We start from the raw sequence: 20,079 nt of genomic DNA, 5'->3' as shown, positions 1-20,079 counted from the left end.
CTCCTTGCTCTCCTTGCTACAGTATACATCGGGTTAATTACCCGATGTGTACTGCAGCCACATGTGCACAGAGCAGGAGCCGGCACTGGCAGCAAGGGCGGAGGCTGGTAACGAAGGTAAATATCGGGTAACCAGGGAAAGGTCTTCCCTTGGTTACCCGATGTTTACCTTGGTTACAGCTTACCACAGCTGCCAGACGCCGGCTCCTGCTCCCTGCTCGCTTCATTTCGTCGCTCTCTCGCTGTCACACACAGCGATGTGTGTGTCACAGCGGGAGAGTGACTACCAAAAAATGAAGCTGGACATTCAGCAACGACCAGCGACCTCACAGCAGGGGCCAGGTCGTTGCTGGATGTCACACACAGCGACAGCGACAGGATGTCGCTGCAACGTCACAGAAAATGGTGACGTAGCAGCGACGTCGTTGTCGCTGTGTGTGACACCAGCTTAAGGGCTACTTTGGCCACTTGTGGGTGGAGTGGAGAGGGGGTTAATTGTTAGCCAGACGCATGGTTCCTTTTGTTTGTTAAACCAAGAAGCCATTGTCTCATGTGAGACTAATCCAAGCCTACTTTCTGTAAATGTTTATTGCCTCAGCCCTTCTGACTACATAGTTCAGAGGAAAATTATGCAGTCTGATTAAACTAGCAACCAGTAAGAGGTCAGCCATCTCCAACCAATCCTGTAAGATAATTGCTTGGTATAAAAGGGCCTTGCTTCTGTTACCAGAGTTAGTCTACATGACTTTAGCTGAGAAGCTTCAGTTTCAGCTGGGGATCACAGAAATACTTAACTTTAAATATTCTACATGACCTCAGCTGAGGAAATAAGGTTTCAACTGAATGATTACAGAACTGCTTCACTGATTAATGCGGAGTCCACGAATTCACTTGGAGAGCCCAGGTTGGGACAACTCCATCACCTGGCTACATATGTTGCTCTGCTCAGGTAGCTTCTATCTTCTCTCAGTAGGTGCCGGCTAAAAGCATGGTGCTACTGGTTGAGACAGTTGGCCCTGAAGCCACAAAGATTCTAATCCTGAAGTGCCAGCAAAAGGGTGAGACTGTACCTTGCATCATGTGTTCTTGCTGGGAATATACAACATGTTTTTGCCATTTGGTGAACAAATAAAGTCTTACCAATGTGTGGTTTCCTCACCTTGTTTTGTCAGAGTAGTGTTCTGCAAACGGGGTAAGAGTGTGTAGTGGGATGAGCCCTGGTCCGTGCAGTCTCTTACCTTAGTGGTCTTGGCATTTATAAAACTCACTGCAGCAGCATGACTGTCTCCCGGTACCAGAAAAGGCGGGAGTCAGCACGTGCGCAGATGGAGCCCTTGGAGGAGAGCTCCATCTGTGCATGCGCCACTCCAGGTGCCATCACTTGAATCGGGACCGCGGACACACTGCACTGGCCTGCTCCACCACTGAGCCGTCACCGCCAGTGCTACCACTGCAGCTGTCCCTACTGACCGCCACCACAACCTCTGCCTCCTGTGACGCCCCGCTTCACCACCACTGCTTGACCCCCACCCCCCTCCCCCCCCTCTGGTAAGACAACACCGGAGTATAAGACTGACCCCATTTTTTTTTTCTCTCAACTTTGGATGCATCTTATAATCCAGCACGTCTTATAAAACAAAGAATACGGTACTCCAATCCCCCATGGATGACTTTGGGGACAATCAACATTAATCAAAGAATTATGCTGCAATTTATAATACCGAACAAATTGCTTCCTTTTTTTTACTTTTTAATTCTTTTGTTAAAAAAAATGAAACAAAAAAAATTCAGAATTTGCCAATAAGTCACACAAGATATAAACACCCATAAAAATGTAAATACCCCAAAAACCTTATTAGGAAAAAAAATTAGAGGGAAAGCGTAGCAAGAAAGTGGAATAGTGATTCAGATGCAGAACTAAGTAACGCAAACCCCAATGGTGATATCTACCGCAGAACTGTACAGGTTTGTGTGTTTCCAGTGTGTACAAAAGAGTTCAAGTACTTCTGTGGGTCCAATTTTAGTGACGTTGTAGGAGTGGCCGTATGCAAGGTAAATTTATGTCAATTCTGCTATTTTGACAAATTGTCCATCTGCTGGATGGACCTACCACATTGTGGTAAGGAGAAAGGCCTTCCAAAAAAGACCTTGGTCTTATATATCGACTTCCTAACTTATCCTGAGTTTGTTTCTTGGTTTAAGGCCTTTACCCATATAGTGCTAATACAGGAGAAGACATCAGGTTTATTCATGGCCATAAACCAAAAGTACCATGTTGGCTATACTCCCAGTACAAAGCACAAGAGGTGGCTGCCCAATGTAGGGTTACGCCACAGAAGGGCAATGGGGACAGAGGCCCCCAACTGCAGCAGAGGAACATTAGGAGACTAAGGATTTTCTAAGCAGCGGGAGAAAATGTGGTGGAAGATGCGGGCTTCCTCCAATTGCTAATTTATGTAACGTTATCATGAATGGATCTGGATCACATAGGTAGTAGGTGGTCATCTCTCTCTTCCGGCTCCTCTCCAAGTTGATCGTCGCCAACACCTCGGTAGGCAGTTTCTGAAGATCGTGGTTGGGATCGACACACAAAATCACAACCGTCCTAAAAATGGGGGGAAAAAAAAAATATTCAATCATATCTTAAATGATCATCATGAAACGTCCATACATGTCCAGCAGGTAGGTGAGAACAAATAGAAAATCCAAACAGAAGAAAAGCTGTTCTTAAAAGGGAATCTGTCAGCAGGTTTTTGTCATGTAATCTGAAGACAGCGCGCTGCAAGGGTTAACATTTAAATTATAGCAATGCATCTCTTATCTCAGTGTTTTGTGTTTACCTGCAATGTTAATTTAAGCTTCCTTGCTTTATGTTCAGTCTCACTGAGCAGCTTGTGAGCTGAGGTCTGACTGTCCCTTTCTCTAATTAGCAGCCTGTCTATAAAAATGTACACTGAAAGGGGTGTGTGTAAGGGCAGCTTGTTATGCTCTACTATAAGCAAAAAATTAAATCTCTGATATCAGAACGGCTGCAGAAAGTAATTTAGTGATACGTTGTTAGAGTTAGGATCAACATAGCACACCTTGTTTTCCGCGGGACTCTGCATGTTTAAAATCCACTTGGATTTTAACTTTCGTAACCTGTAAATAAAAGCTATCAATTTCATCTTTTCATCAATGGAGCTGGATTTTTCTTCTTTTTTGGGAATATCCGGTTACAGAAGTAAAAAGAGGCTGCTCACACTGCTGTCCACTGTGTACCTGAACGAATACTGAAGATACCAGGAGTGCTGATGTGAGAAGTGCCTGCTCATACTGCTGAACTTGGTCTATCCAATCTAATATTGCAGATACCATGGATGAGGCTGCTAACACTGCTGTCCACCCAGCACCCCATCTATCTTATCTAATAAAAATACCAGGGGTGCTGAGGTAAGAAGAGGCTGATCACACTGCTGTCCACCCCATCTATCTTATCTAATAATGAAGATACCAGGGGTGCTGAGGTAAGAAGACCGAATTTTGAGATTTGATCCTTACCATCGGTCTCTGAAAGTTGAGACATGGAATCATAAATCTATTCTATAACTAGAGTGTTGGCAGTATACATGCTAATTAAAATACACACACTCTTATATACATTCCCCCCCTCCATCATTCATTTGAATGGGTGAAAAACAATGAAATAAATTCACCTGCTGCAGATTAAATAAAAAAAAAAAAAAGTGCACCACCACTGAACATAGACAAGGAAAACAAAGCAAGACACCTGATATTTTCAAAACCTCAATTGTTTGCTGGTACTGTAAATGCTATACTTTTATTTTTCTCAACGGCGCAAAAAGTGGCAAAAACACGATATGTGACCAAGCCCTTAAAAATGCGCAGTAGAACTAAGCTCAAATGTCCAAAACAGACTAATTTGTCAAACTATCCAAACAAGAAGCCTCATGGTTAAACCTTATGGTCTCTAAAGGGTCATACTGGTAAAGGGTATAATTTAACCCACCAGAATGTCCCAGAGACTGCACACTACAAAGGACTGGTAAATAAACAAGAAAGGCGGAGTATTTGCGTGAAAATATATAATAGTTTTAATGGACACAATTACAAATACATGTAAAAAAACATTTAAGAAGCATAGACCTGGGAAAAATACATCAATAATTTGTCAAACTGCAAGTTAGGGCCGTTTCACATCTCCAGTATTTTGCTGGAAGCCGATCCGGCACAAATGCAGTATAGTTACATTCCTTTACAATGGAAGCACGACACAATGCGGACACATGTGGTTGTGTATAAAGCATGTGTCCGCATGGTGTCTCACTTCCATTGTAAATGAATGCAACTGTACTGAATTTGTGGCGGGTGATGTGAAATCTGCCCTAAGGCTATGTGCCCACGGGGAAAGTGTCCTGCGGTTATATCCGCAGGACATTCCGCAGGAGCTCCCAGAAACCCGCAGCACAACTTTGTCTGTTTCAATGCTGCGGTTTTATTGCGGAATGTCCTGCGGATATGCTGCGGCCATTCTGCATTGATACAGTACCATGGCTTCGGCACTGCATCCTCAATGCAGAACAAGTGCTGAGTGATCGGGGCGTTCACATTTACCTCCATCACACAGCACTTCACTCTCCAGCCGTGTCTGTCAGCATCTGCACTGTGCAGGAGAAGGTGGGCGGGCCTGAACTAGCTCTGGCTGTCACATGACCGGAGCTCGTGCAGGCCCCGCCAACCTCCTTCCTGCTCCTAGCTCCACTGCTATCCTCTGCATCCGCAGCATGGACACAGCACTCCCCATGTCCCATAGGGCAACATGGGGAGTGTCTGTACTTGCTGAAACCTGCGGATTTATCTGGAAAAAAATTTAGCAGGAGCAAGTTCCCGTGGGCACATAGCCTTATACTGCCCCGATCATTACAAAGAATCAGGCAAGGGGACCTCCACCATGTAATGTGCTGGCATGGACTCATTGGAGACAATCGAGAGGTCACTCAAATACAGTTAAAACCTGATTCCTCCCCCCCCCCCCCCAAAAAAAAGAGAATTTTGTTACTTACCATAAATTCTTTTTCTTATAGTTCCGTATTGGGAGACCCAGACCATGGGTGTTTAGCTTCTGCCTCCGGAGGACACACAAAGTACTACACTTAAAAGTGTAGCTCCTCCCTCTGGGCTTATACACCCCCTGGTGAGCCAGTCACAGCCAGTTTAGTGCAAAAGCTGAAGGAGAATAGCCACCCACAAGTAGAACAGAGCAAGAGCCGGAACAACCGGAGACTCTGTCCACGACAACAGCCGGTGATAACACGCGGAACAAGAAATTGCCAACAGGCAACAGGGCGGGTGCTGGGTCTCCCAATACGGAACTATAAGAAAAAGAATTTACGGTAAGTAAACAAAATTCTCTTTTTCTTTATCGTTCCTTTGGGAGACCCATACCATGGGACGTTCCAAAGCGGTCCCTGGGTGGGAATAAACAGAAAAACTAAGAAGTAGGCGGAGCCTAACTTCACAAGTGGGCGACAGCCGCCTGAAGGATGCGTCTGCCCAAGCTCGCATCTGCCGAAGCATGAGCATGCACTTGGTAGTGCTTCGAAAAGGTATGCAGGCTAGTCTAAGTGGCAGCCTGACAGACTTGTTGAGTCGTAGCCTGGTGCCTAAAAGCCCAAGAGGCACCAACAGCTCTGGTCGAGTGTGCTTTGATCCCCGGCGGGGGAGGCACCTGAGTACTCTGGTAGGCGTCCGAAATGGTCGATCTAATCCAACGGCCCAAGGTCGGCTTAGAAGCAGAGACCCTTGCGCCGCCCTGTGGTTAGCACAAAAAGAGAGGTGCACCGCCTAAGCGCAGCGGTGCGAGACACATAAATCCGGAGAGCACGCACCAGATCTAGAGTATGCAGCACTTTCTCAAAGCGATGAACAGGGGCCGGACAGAACGAAGGCAAGGAAATATCCTGGTTAAGGTGGAAGGGAGAGACCACCTTAGGAATAAAGTCCGGGGTCGGACGGAGAACTACCTTGTCTTGGTGAAAAACCAAAAAAGGTGACTCCGAGGAGAGCGCAGCCAAATCAGAGACTCTCCTGAGAGAAGTTATGGCAACTAGAAAGGCCACCTTTTGAGAAAGACGATACAAAGAAACCTCCCTAAGGGGCTCGAAAGGGGGTTTCTGAAATACCGTGAGGACCAAGTTAAGGTCCCAGGGATCCAAGGGCCGCCGATAAGGCGGAATGATGTGAGACGCACCTTGCATGAAGGTGCGGACCTGAGCCAGCCGGGCGAGACGCCGCTGGAACAGCACTGACAGAGCCTGAGACTTGTCCCTTGAGAGAGTTGAGGGACAGTCCTAGCTGCAGACCGGACTGTAAAAAAGACAGAAGGGTCGGCAACGAGAATGGCCAAGGAGAATGGCCAGAAGAGCGACAGGAACATTTTCCAAGTCCTGTGATAGATCTTGACGGAGGAAGACTTACGGGCCCGAGTCATAGTGGAGATGACTTCAGGAGGAATACCAGAAACCGTCAAAATCCAGGACTCAAGAGCCACGCCGTCAATTTGAGTGCCGCAGAATTCGGGCGGAAAAACGGACCTTGCGAGAGCAGGTCTGGACGGTCCGGAAGATGCCACGGCATCTCCACGGACAGTTGGAGCAGGTCCGGATACCAAGCTCGCCTGGGCCAGTCCGGTGCAATGAGGATGACTCGACGGCCCTCCATTCTGATCTTGCGCAGGACTCTGGGCAAGAGAGCTAGAGGGGGAAACACGTAGGACAGACGAAACTGGGACCAGTCTTGAACCAGAGCATCCGCGACGAAGGCCTGAGGATCGTGGGAGCGAGCCACGTAAACCGGAACCTTGTTGTTGTGACGGGATGCCATTAGGTCCACGTCCGGAGTGCCCCACTTGCGGCAGATTGACTGAAACCCTGCCGGGTGCAGGGACCACTCGCCACCGTCCACAGATTGACGGCTGAGATAATCTTCCTCCCAGTTTTCTACGCCAGGGATGTGGACTGCGGATATGGTGGACTTGGAGTCCTCCGCCCATTGAAGAATGCATTGGACCTCCAACATTGCCAGGCGGCTGCGTGTCCCGCCTTGGTGATTGATGTAGGCAACCGCTGTTGCGTTGTCTGACTGGACTCGAATGTGCCTGCCCGCCAACAGGTGGTGAAAGGCTAGGAGAGCTAGAAGCACAGCTCTGGTTTCCAGCACGTTGATTGAAAGGGCTAACTCGGACGGAGTCCAAGTGCCCTATGCTCTGTGGTGGAGATGTACCGCTCCCCAGCCGGAAAGGCTGGCATCCGTGGTGAGAATCACCCAGGACGGAGTCAGGAAGGAGCGCCCTTGGGACAGGGAGAGGGGTCGAAGCCACCACTGAAGAGAGCTCCTGGTCCGTGGCGACAGAGCCACTAACCTCTGTAAGGAGGAAGGCCGCTTGTACCAACAGCGGAGAATGTCCAGCTGCAGAGGACGCAGATGGAACTGGGCAAAGGGAACCGCCTCCATGGAGGCCACCATTTGACCCAGCACCTGCATCAGGCGCCTGAGGGAATAACGGCGGGGCCTCAGGAGAGAGCGCACCGCTAGCCGGAGAGACTGCTGTTTCATTAAAGGCAACTTCACAAGTGCCGGCAAAGTCTCGAACTGCATCCCTAGGTACGTGAGACTCTGGGTCGGAGTCAGAGTGGATTTGGGAAGATTGACAATCCACCCGAATTGGGCTAGGGTGGCGAGAGTGAGCGATACACTCCGCTGACAGTCTGCGCTGGATGTACCCTTGACCAGAAGGTCGTACAGATAAGGAAGCACTGCTAACCCCTGGAGGTGCAGGACCGCAATCACTGCCGCCATGACCTTGGTGAATACCCGAGGGGTCGTGGCTAACCCGAAGGGGAGAGCCACGAATTGGAAATGATCCTCTCCTATCGCAAAACGTAACCAACGCTGATGTGACACTGCGATTGGCACATGTAGATAGGCATCTCTGATGTCGATGGACGCCAGGAACTCCCCTTGGGTCATAGAGGCAATGACTGATCGCAGAGACTCCATGCGAAAATGCCGCACCCGGACATGCTTGTTGAGAAGCTTGAGATCCAGGATGGGCCGGAAGGTACCGTCCTTTTTTGGAACTAGGAAGAGATTTGAGTAAAAACCTCTGAACCGTTCCTGAGCGGGAACTGGGACAATCACTCAGTTTGCCTGCAAGGACGCCACGGCCTGCGAGAAGGCGGCGGCCTTGGAGCAGGGGGGAGTTGAGAGAAAAGAAGGGAATTTTGTTACTTACCGTAAATTCCTTTTCTTCTAGCTCCTATTGGGAGACCCAGACGATTGGTGTATAGCTACTGCCTCCGGAGGCCACACAAAGCATTACACTAAAAAGTGTAAGGCCCCTCCCCTTCTGGCTATACACCCCCAGTGGGATCACTGGCTCACCAGTTTTAGTGCAAAAGCAAGAAGGAGGAAAGCCAATAACTGGTTTAAACAAATTCACTCCGAAGTAACATCGGAGAACTGAAAACCATTCAACATGAACAACATGTGGACCCGAAAAACCAACCCAAAAATCCCGAAGGACAACAGGGCGGGTGCTGGGTCTCCCAATAGGAGCTAGAAGAAAAGGAATTTACGGTAAGTAACAAAATTCCCTTCTTCTTCGGCGCTCCATTGGGAGACCCAGACGATTGGGACGTCCAAAAGCTGTCCCTGGGTGGGTAAAGAAATACCTCATGTTAGAGCTGCAAAGACAGCCCTCCCCTACGGGGAGGCAACTGCCGCCTGCAGGACTCTTCTACCTAGGCTGGCATCCGCCGAAGCATAGGTATGCACCTGATAATGTTTGGTGAAAGTGTGCAGACTCGACCAGGTAGCTGCCTGGCACACCTGTTGAGCCGTAGCCTGGTGTCGTAATGCCCAGGACGCACCCACGGCTCTGGTAGAATGGGCCTTCAGCCCTGATGGAACCGGAAGCTCAGTAGAACGGTAGGCTTCAAGAATTGGTTCCTTGATCCATCGAGCCAGGGTGGCTTTGGAAGCCTGCGACCCTTTGCGCTGACCAGCGACAAGTATAAAGAGTGCATCCGAGCGGCGCAGGGGCGCCGTGCGGGAAAAGTAGATTCTGAGCGCTCTCATCAGATCCAACAAATGCAAATCCAATTCATATCGATGAACTGGATGAGGACAAAAGGAAGGTAAGGAGATATCCTGACTGAGATGAAAAGGGGGATACCACCTTAGGGAGAAACCCCGTAATCAGGCGCAGCACTACCTTGTCTTGGTGAAACACCAGGAAAGGAGCTTTGGATGACCGCGCTGCTAGCTCGGACACTCTCTGAAGAGACGTGACCGTTACCAAAAAAGCCACTTTCTGTGACAGTCGAGAAAGTGAAAAAACATCCCTCAGAGGCCCCAAGGGCGGCTCCTGGAGAGCAATAAGTACCCTGTGCAGATCCCATGGGTCTAACGGCCCCTTGTACGGAGGGAGAATGCGACCAACCCCCTGCAGGAACGTGCGTACCTGAGGAAGTCGTACTATGCGATTCTGAAAGAATACAGACAGCGCTGGGACTCGTCCGTTAAGGGAGCCGAGCGACAAAACTTTTCCCAAACCAGATTGCAGGAAGGAAGGAAAAGTAGGCAATGCAAATGTCCAGGGAGACACTCCCTGAGCAGAGCGCTAAGAGAAGAATATCTTCCACGTCTTGTGGTAGATCTTGGCAGACGTCAGCTGCCTAGCCCGTCTCATGGTGGCAATGACGACTTGAGATAATCCTGAAGACGCTAGAATCCCGGACTCGATGGCCACACAGTCAGGATCAGGGCCGTAGAATTCAGTGGAAAAAACGGCCCTTGGGACAGTAAGTCTGGCCGGTCTGAGAGTGCCCACGGTTGGCCGACCGTGAGATGCCCCAGATCCGGGAACCACGACCTCCTCGGCCAGTCTGGGACGACGAGGATGGCGCGGCGGCAAGCGGAGCTAAGCTTGCGTAGCACTCTGGCAACAGTGCCAGAGGTAGAACACATAGGGTAGCTGGAACTGCGACCAATCCTGAACTAAGGCGCCTGCCGCCAGAGCTCTTTGCTCGTGAGACCGCGCCATGCAAATCGGGACCTTGTTGTTGTGTCGAGACGCCATTAGGTCGACGTCCGGCATCCCCCAGCGGCTACAGATTGCCTGACACCATTCTGGGTGCAGAGGCCATTCCCCTGCGTCCATACCCAGGCGACTGAAGAAGTCTGCTTCCCAATTTCCTACGCCCGGGATGTGAACTGCGGATATGGTGGATGCTCTGTCCCCCACCCACATCAGAATCCGCCGGATTGCCAGGTAGGCTTGGCGATGCGTGTTCCGCCTTGGTGGGCGATGCCTGCCACCGCTGTGGAATTGTCCGACTGACTTCGGATCTGTTTTCCTTCCAGCCACTGCTGGAAGGCTTGCAGGGCAAGATACACTGCCCAGATTTCCAGAACATTGATCTGACGGATGGACTCCATGACCGTCTGAGAAGGGAAACGTTCCTGTCTAGGGACGTCGACTCCCCAACCCATTGGCAAGCATGTCCCATTGAAGTGGACGCAGATGAAACTGCGCGAAAGTGACTGCCTGTGCATGAGACGTCTTAAGGGGTGTGACTGGCCTTGAAGGAGAGACTGCACCCCCGTCTGTAGTGAACGCTGCTTGTCCAGCGGAAGCTTCACTACCGCTGAGAGAGTGTGAAACTCAATGCTCAGATATGTCGGCGATTGGGTCAGTGCCCGATGTAACCTTGAAAAGTTGATGATCCACCCGAAACTTTGGAGAGTCTCCAGCGCCACGTTCAGGCTGCGTTGGCATGCCTCTTGAGAGGGTGCCTTGACAAGTGGATCGTCCCAGTAAGGATCACAGAGTGACCCTGAGAGTGCAGGACTGCTCAAACTGAAGATGCTCGTCTTCAATAACGAAAACGTAGCACACGCTGGTGCTCTGGAGCAATCGGCACGTGGAGATAGGCATCCTGATGTCTATTGATGCCAGGAAATCTCCTTGCGACATTGAGGCAATGACGGAGCGGAGGGTTACATCCGGAACCGCCTGGCCTTCACGTGCTTGGTGAGCAGTGTTAGGTCCAGAACGGAACGGAAAGAGCCACCCCTTTTTTGGCACCCCAATCAGATTGGAGGAAAAAACCGTGTCTTGTTCCTGAAGAGGAACAGGGATTACCACTTCTTCTGCCTGCAGAAGAGCAACGGCTCGGTGGGGGGAGGGGGGGAGAAGTGCTGAAGAATCGCGTCGGAGGACGAGAACAGAGTTCTATCCTGTACACGTGAGACAAAATGTCTCTCACCCACCGGTCTGTGACCTGTGGCAGTTAAATATCCCCAAGCGGGAGATTCTGCCACCAACCGCGGATGCGGAGAGAGAGAGCTGACAGTCATGAGGAGACCGCCTTGGTAGCGGTTCCTCCTGCTGCCTTCCTTGGGCGTGATTGAGCCCGGCCGGAATCTGAGCCCCTCTGAGCCTTTTGAGCCCTTTTGGACGAGGACAACTGGGACCTGCCCGAGCCTGGGAAGGACCAACCTCGACTGTCCCTCCAGGACAGCATTACTAGGGTAAGTTGCAATGAAGACATTGCGAGGTTAAGGACACCACCTGCGGCACAGATGCACATGTGCTCAAGACCAGCTGCGCAAGCGCAACTGAAATAGGTTAGAGTGCCCATACGGCTGCGAATGCCGGAGCAACCGACACGCTGATAGCTTCACAGACAGACTTCAACCAGAGGTCCATCTGTCTGTGAATGGTATCTTTAAGTGAAGTCCCATCTTCACTGCAACTATGGATCTAGCCGCAAGTCTGGAGATTGGGGGATCCATTTGGACCCTGGGTCTAGCGCTTTACCACGTCAGGTGAAAGGGATAACGTGTATCCTTAAAACGTTTGGAGAAACCGCTTATCTGGTAAGCGTGGTGTTTCTGAACTGCTTCTCTGAAGTCAGCGCCAGAAAAATACTCAATATACACTTGAGATACTGAAAGAGGGATTTATCCTGCTGTGAAGCTGACCCCTCCCCTGGAGGAGTTGAGGGGGAAATACCCAACTTTCCATTGATGGACGCTATAAGATTATTCACTATAGCGTCACCATCCGGTGCATCCGGATTGAGAGCGGTCTCAAGATCAGAGTCTTGAACAGCTACGTCTGCCTCATGACACAGAGAGTACTCCTGTGGTGACCCTGACCAGTGATGAAGTCGAGGGCCAGTCCCCTGGAGCTCACTTAGGCCGTCTGGGACTGTCGTCCGTGTCAGAGCCTGCACCCTGGGATGCATGGGACCCCCCTGGAACCCTCATTTATTCCCAATCAGGGTGGCCAGGGGCATTGAATCAACCTTGGCCAAGGTCTATCTGGACTGCAAAGTCTGTAAGACATTAGTCATAATCACAGACAATAAAGCAGCGGAAACTGCAACTCCATCCCTGTCCATGGACAGGGATCACAGGTGGTCTTTTGGCTACCTGTAGCGGAGACCCCGGTTGAGCAAATGCACATACTGGGGGCCCTGGAACCGTATCACATGCAGTACAAGCAGCATAGAAAGCCTGTGCCTTGGCACCCCTGCTTTTTTGCTGTTGTTGTCTAGCCATCTAGAAGCATTAGCTAAGAATAGCGACCTTACAGTGAATGCATACAAGCATGAAGTACAAATAAACCCTTCAGCACATGTAGTACAAGCAGCCTAGAAAGCTTGTGCCTTGGCACCTTTGCTTTTCTGCTGCTGTTGTCTAGTTATTCCGGAGCATTAGCTAAGAATAGCTACATACAGTGAATGTATAGCAGACACGCATGAAAATAAACACTGCAGCACATGCAATCCAAGCAGCATTGAAAGCTTGTGCCTAGGCACCCTTGCTTTTCTGCTGCTGTTGTCAAGTTATCCAGGAGCATTAGCCAAGAATAGCGACATACAGTGAATGTATAGCATACAAGCATGAAAATAAACACTGCAGCACATGCAATCCAAGCAGCATTGAAAGCTTGTGTCTTAGCACCCTTGCTGTTTGCTGCCGCTGGCTAGCCATCTAGGCGGGTAGACAGCCAAGAATAGCCATTACAGTGCCATGTACAGTCTGTGCTTTAGCACCGCTGCTTTTTAGCTGCTGTTTCTAGGCCTGCATCCTGAATAGCGACTTCACAAAAAGTACAGCAGGACACTTCGGCATTAGTGGGTCAGCACTGCAGCTGCCGCTTACCGCCCGCACAAAAGCAGGTGTGTGGCGCCTCCTGTAACTGCTAGCTCAGCGCTTGTCTCCGTTTTCCCGCTCTGTGTGCCGGAATGGCTGCCGGCGTCCAGAGAAGAGGGGCGGGCCGAGGGCGTGCCCGAGACAAGAGCGGGAACCCGGCGTCCCACTGAGTCTAGTGAAGGGGGCTGGAGAATGCAAAGCAGACTCCAGCTCCCTGCGCTGACATACTGTACAGCGTCCCGCCCCTTCCCTGACTGGCAGGGCTGGGGGCGGGAACGAAAGGAAAACTAGGCCGCAAAGCCGGGGACTCGAGTAATAAGCGCGGCCGTCCTATGTGCACGGCCGGCGCGGAAGTCCCCGGCGCACCACAAGTCCCAGCCGCGCCACAGTGTAAAACACCCAGCAGCGGCCGGCGCGGCCCTTCCCAATACATAAATTCACTCAGCAAAGCTGCAGTGAATAATAGCACAAGCGCTCTGCGCTGTTGTCCCCGGCACACTAACACTCCCAGCAATGCTGGTGCGTGTGTGCGCGATGTGTACGGGGACACAGAGTACCTTAATGTCGCAGGGCCCTGTCCCTGAGGATACCCAGCTCCAAATCCAGCAGGTTCTCTGGGTCTGTGGATGGAGCCCGGTCTCAGTGCCTGGAGACCGGTAAGATCCCACTTCCACAGAGCCCCTCAGGGGGATGGGGAAGGAAAGCAGCATGTGGGCTCCAGCCTCCGTACCAGCAATAGGTACCTCAACCTTACAAACCGCAAGTGGGGTGAGAAGGGAGCATGCTGGGGGCCCTATATGGGCCCACTTTTCTTCCATCCGACATAGTCAGCAGCTACTGCTGACTAAACAGTGGAGCTATTGCATGGATGTGTGCCTCCTTCGCACAAAGCTTGAAAACTGGTGAGCCAGTGATCCCACTGGGGGTGTATAGCCAGAAGGGGAGGGGCCTTACACTTTTTAGTGTAATGCTTTGTGTGGCCTCCGGAGGCAGTAGCTATACACCAATCGTCTGGGTCTCCCAATGGAGCGCCGAAGAAAAATCTGTTTGGAGGGCTGGAAGAGAATTCTATCCTGTAGCCGTGAGATATGATGTCTCTCACCCACTGATCGGAGACTTGCTTTAACCAAGCGTCGCCAAAGTGGGAGAGCCTGCCACCGACTAAGGACGTGGCTGGAGCGGGCCGAGAGTCATGAGGAAGCTGCCTTAGTGGCAGAACCTCCTGCGGTCTTCTGCGGACGCGCTTTTGGGCGCCAGTTGGATTTCTGATCCTTGGCTGAGTTAGCGGACGAGGCGGAAGGCTTAGAGGATGACCAGTTGGAGGAACGAAAGGAACGAAACCTCAATTGATTCCTACCCTGGGCAGGTTTCCTGGTCTTGGTTTGTGGCATGGAAGTACTCTTCCCGCCAGTAGCTTCTTTAATGATTTCATCCAGCTGTTCACCAAACAGCCATGAACCAGCAAAAGGGAGCCCAGCAAGAAACTTCTTGGAAGAAGCATCTGCCTTCCACTCTCGAAGCCACAAAATCCTGCGGATAACAAGAGAATTAGCTGAAGCCACCGCAGTGCGGTGAGCAGCCTCTAGCATGGCAGACATGGCATAAGATGAAAAGGCTAAAGCCTGAGCAGTTAAGGTAACCATCTCAGGCATAGATTCCTTGGTGAGGGAATGCATCTCTTCTAGAGAAGCAGAGATGGCTTTGAGAGCCCACACTGCTGCAAAAGACGGGGAAAACGCGGCCCCCGCAGCTTCATACACAGATTTGGCCAGAAGGTCAATCTGACGGTCAGTAGAATCCTTAAGTGAGGTGCCGTCAGCCACCGACACAACGGTCCGGGCTGAGAGCCTAGACACCGGAGGGTCTACCTTTGGGGAGTGAGACCACTACTTGACCAGCTCAGGTGGAAATGGAAACCGGTCATCAGAACCACGCTTTGGAAAGAGTTTGTCAGGGCAGGCCCTGGGTTTGGTCACAGCAGTCTGAAAACTGGAGTGGTTAAAGAACACACTTCACTCTCTTAGGTGAGGTAAACTGATGTTTTTCTGCCGAAGAGAGTTGCTCCCCTGACACTGGCGGATTGAGATCCAGCACAGAATTAATAGAAGCAATCAAATCACTATACATAGCCTCCGAGCCCCCAGTGAGGGCATCCCTCCTCATCTTGAGAGTCAGCTCTTGAGACAGAGCCGTGGGATGGGGAGGGGGAGGAAACCCTGCGCCTTCTCTTAGAAGGACGGGGTCTGGGATCAGATGATGAATCCTCCGTGAGCTCCGATGGACGGAGGTCAGAGGATAGGAGTCCTCTGTCAAGAGTATTAGAGGCACCCTGTGAGGGGGGCTGATGCATATTCAAAGTCCTGGACAAAAGTCCCATGGACTCAGCAAATGACTGGGATATGGACCTAGAAAAGGACTCTACCCAGGCCGGAGGTTCAATCACAGGTGCAGCAGCAGCCTGAGAGACCACTGGGCCTTGCTCCTTGTGCTGAGACATGCTGCTGGTATACAGAGGTCCACAACCGGAGACCAGCTGTGGCTTACCAGACCGCTGAGCGCGGTGTTGTGTGCCCTCCAGATCCCGAAGCCCGGTCCCCCAGTCGCAGCACCTCAGCAGAGATGCAGAATGCAGGGTGTCCCAGAGCAGAGTGAACTCTGCCTGAGAAATGACTAGGGGGCGTTCCTATAAAAGAGCGGGAACTGGAGAGCGGGAACTGGAGGGCTAGAGAGACCTGCAGGGAAGGAGGGACGCCCCAGCAGTGGGGAGTGTCCCTCCCCTGCGTAGAACGGCCGCCGGGAGGAGCCGAACCTGTCCCTCTGCATGAGTGACATGCGAGGGCAGGAAAATGAAACTAGGCCTCCGGCGAAGCCGGGGCCTAAATTTAAGCAGCGAGGCCGACAAGCAGGCACCATCGGCGCGGTTCTCAGGCAAAAGCTAGAGAATCCGCCGGAAAAGTTAAAACAATCACATACAGCATACTCTCCCCTTACAATAAAGAACCGGGACCCCCAACATAAACGTCTCAGGTACTTAGCTGCTGAGACACAGGGCCATGTCCCTGGGGATGAGTGCTCCGGTCTAACAGAATCCTCAAGGGGCTGTGGATGGAGACCGGACTCCTGCCAGGCATGGAGACCGTGCTGGCTCCCACTTCAAGCCAGAGCACAGAAGGGATGGTGAAGGAGCGCGGCATGTAAGGCTGCAGCCTTGTAAATCAACCTTAACAACACCGCCGACACAGTGGGGTGAGAAGGGACATGCCGTGAGTTCAGACATGGACCCGCTTTTCTTTAAACTCTTTCCAAAAGTCAAATAAATCAGATGAGAATGCATGTGTGGATGTATGCCTCCTGACACAAAGCAATAAACTGACTAGGACTGGCTACCAGGGGGTGTATAAGCTCAGAGGGAGGAGCTACACTTTTAAGTGTAGTACTTTGTGTGTCCTCTGGAGGCAGAAGCTAAACACCCATGGTGTGGGTCTCCCAAAGGAACGATAAAGAAATATAAATAATAGTATATCTATGTGTATATATATCTATTACTCCTGCTTCAAGCTAGTCCCAAAGTTCTGCAACATTGGGTCAGCTTCTAATCTGATAACAGCTGCGAACCTCAATTCTTGGCATAATTTCCCTACCCAATTTTCACATCTCGGTAATCTAAATTCTGTGGGATCACAGAACATCTGCAGACAGCGGGCAAACAAGAAATGTCCCCATGGTTAAGTCATATGCAAGATGGGCAGAGTGCAATATCACATTTCCATTACTCACTGCGACTAGATTCCCCAGCTCTTTCCACAATGTGATGTTTGGAAATTGCTCCATGCCTTTGGCTCCTACAACAAACCGCTGGTAAAGGAATCCACCGATAATGTAAAGTCCAATCAGTACAGCAAGCCTAAGAAAGAAGACAACGCAAGTGTAGTCATATACGACATCAGGATTCCATATACATTGCGTTATTACATCTTCCTGGTAAGAAGAAAATCTGGTGCCAAATAGGGAAAACTCCCACCCCATTTAATCTAACCAGATGACACTGGTCTCAGACCATGAAACGAATCATCTTTTGCATTCACTCTTGTGAGTGAAGAGACAACTAATGTGTCACTTCTGTGTCGGACATGTTGGCGCCCTTACTTGCTTCTGACCGGTAGTAATTAGTATAACTAGTAGAAGTGTAAAAGGTAGTTCCCAGCTCAGTCATTCATGGCCGAAACATGGATTTCAGGATTCAAGCGCCGGCTGGACACTGGAGGTGGTTCTATAGAGACAGCTGACCAAGGCGAAGCTATTAGAGATGGGCAAATCAATTTGCAGGACTCTGGTTCAGCAGCGATGTCAGTATTACCTAGCTGCTACATGGGAGTCCTGTGTGCTGACTACTGGGCACCCCCTGTATAACGTAACACCGCAACAAAGATGTTGGGACAAAGCCGGCTTATCAAAAATGAGTCAGAGATGCGGCAAGTAGGAGGCGGTTCAGTGGGCGAACACAGAGTACTGCCCTAGACCAAAGTTTTGCAAAACTAAGGCCTCTTTTCACATCAGTTTTTCGCCATCAGTCACATTCCGTTTAATTTACAAAAAAAAAAAAAATGGATCCGGCGACTGATGCCGCTGGATCAGTTTTTCTCGTAGACTTATATTAGCGATGGATGGCCTCACGTTTCATCCGTCATTCGACGGATATGTCAAATTGTTTGTCCGGTGGACAGAGACAACGGATAAAGTAATGTTTATTGTCTACGTTGAAAACCAGACAGTGATGGATTAGTCGCCGTCCATCGTTTGGTAGAAAGGAAGCCTATGAGTGCAGAATTCATCAAATGATGGAATCCAGCGACTGATTCCATTTTTTTTAAACGGAGCATGCTCCAATTTATTATCAGCCGGATCCGTTGCATCAGTTTGTCCATAATCTGTGACGAATCCGTCGATCCAACGGATTGTGACTGACGGCAAAAAACTGATGTGTGAAAGTGGCCTAATTCTTCAGAGTGAACGTCTGCTTTGAAGAAATACTGATTAGCTGCAACCGACACCCGACAACAAATGTCACATCACCGCCAGGAACAGCAGCACTGCAGCAAGAGAGTGTGAACTTTTCACTTTAAGTTAGGCTCCTGAATTGATTATGCTGGGACTCTCTAGTAGTAGACAACCCCCTTTAAAAAGGGAACTTGTCACCATGTTTTCCCCTTATGAGGTGCTGCGACCACAAGTGAGCTCTTATATACAGCATTCCAGAATACTGTATATAAGAGCCCATGCCACTCCATATAGTGTAAAAAAAACAAACATACCAAAAACATTTAGAAATACTCACCTAGGGGGCGGTCCGGTCTGATGGGCGTCGCTGCTGGAGGGACTGGCGCCTCCTCTCTGCAGTGATCACCGTCTTTTCTCAGCCCCGTGTGCATCATGCATCCTACATGATCCTCACAGGCCAGCATTGCGGTCCAGAGCAGACGCACTTTGATCTGCCCTGCTGAGGGCAAATCAAAGTATTATAATGCGTAGGAGCGAGAAAAGGTCAAAGACTGCCGGCGCATGAGCAGTATAATACTTTCATCTGCCCTTGGCAGGGTAGAGAGAAGAGAGTCTGCGCAGGAGCACAATGCCAGCCTGTGTGGATGATGTAGGACATGTCATCCACATGGGACTGAGGAGCAGGGGGGCAGCAGAGGAGGCGCCGGACCCGCGAGCAGCGACACCCAACAGACTGCCCCCTAGGTGAGTATAACAAACGGTCTTCTTTACACTATACAGTGGTCTGGGCACTTATATAAGAGCTCACTGGTGGTGGCCGCAGGTCATTAGGGAAAAACGTGATGACAGGTTCCCTTTTAATTGGATATGCTGAAACCATCCATTACTGACCCTTTAGCCACGTTCATACGCTGAGTATCTGGTCAGCATTTTACATCAGTATTTGTAAGCCAGAATAAGGAGTGGGTGAAAAGGCAGAAGTGCCTGTGTTTCTATTATACGTTTCCCTCTGTTCCATGCCTGATTTTGCCTTACAAATACTGAAGGTATGAACGCGGCCTTTGGTATAGAAGCTATTGAAAGTAACGATGAGCAAGGAATGAAACCACATAAACCAGTAATGATGGGAGAACTCACACAATGAGCAGGATGGAGCCCACGCTGAGGTGAGATTCCTCTGGAGGACACGCAACGCTACTGTCCATCTCAAAGAGGTAGAAGCAGTCATTTAGCTTGTCCCGCTCCTCACTAATTATCGTGAAGCCCTCCTGTAATACAGACATAAATCAACACAATGTAACGAAGCAGAAATCACTGTAAAGACTGACACAAAACCACAACCAAACAAACCGCTGTAACAAATATGTGAACCGCAGAGCAAGGCATATAATGGACGCAGGAACTTATCTATTTTTTATTTTTTTTTGAGGGGGCATAAAAGAACGGCGTTCATCATATCAAAAACAGGTCATTGATTATGGCTGTACTAATTAAAGTTACTATATTTTTACAGCTTTTTTCACAGTGAAAGTGTTCAACCCCTTCACCCCTGGGCAATTTTCCATTTTGTTGCTCCTTTTCCTCCGAAAGCTGTAACTTTTTCATTTTCTCTGACGCCTCATTGGGGGACACAGGACCATGGGTGTTATGCTTCCTATCCATAGGAGGACACTAAGTAGATGCAGTATACACCCCCTGGCCGGGCCAGGCAACCTCAGTTTTAGATTAGTGTCTGTAGGAGACACATCCTGTCAAGGTTTTGTTATTTTTTGAGGGCGACAGTTTCCCTTAGGGACCGATCTCCCAATAACATCAACGGGCGGGAACACTGAGTGTTGCCTCCACGTACTCCCTC

At 50.1% G+C, this 20,079-nt stretch overlaps 1 protein-coding gene across 2 annotated transcripts in view; it reads right to left on the bottom strand.

The window, feature by feature from the left end:
* Positions 1-1,764: 1,764 nt before the first annotated feature.
* The window catches only part of M6PR (mannose-6-phosphate receptor, cation dependent), a 48,976-nt gene continuing 30,661 nt past the window's right edge, over positions 1,765-20,079 (bottom strand). For both annotated transcript variants that reach the window (XM_075348532.1, XM_075348533.1), the window contains exons 5-7: positions 19,362-19,492; positions 17,004-17,130; positions 1,765-2,604 (exon numbers count right to left, since the gene is read on the bottom strand). In XM_075348532.1, coding sequence (XP_075204647.1) covers positions 2,482-2,604; positions 17,004-17,130; positions 19,362-19,492 — 381 coding nt within the window. In that variant the 3' untranslated portion in view covers positions 1,765-2,481. The remainder of the gene's footprint in view (positions 2,605-17,003; positions 17,131-19,361; positions 19,493-20,079) is intronic.

This window comes from Anomaloglossus baeobatrachus, chromosome 5 (genome assembly GCF_048569485.1).
Source record: "Anomaloglossus baeobatrachus isolate aAnoBae1 chromosome 5, aAnoBae1.hap1, whole genome shotgun sequence".
In the NCBI taxonomy this organism is placed as follows: Eukaryota; Metazoa; Chordata; class Amphibia; order Anura; family Aromobatidae; genus Anomaloglossus; species Anomaloglossus baeobatrachus.
Note: the sequence above shows the minus strand (reverse complement) of the source record. Positions and strands in the feature narration are given on the sequence as shown.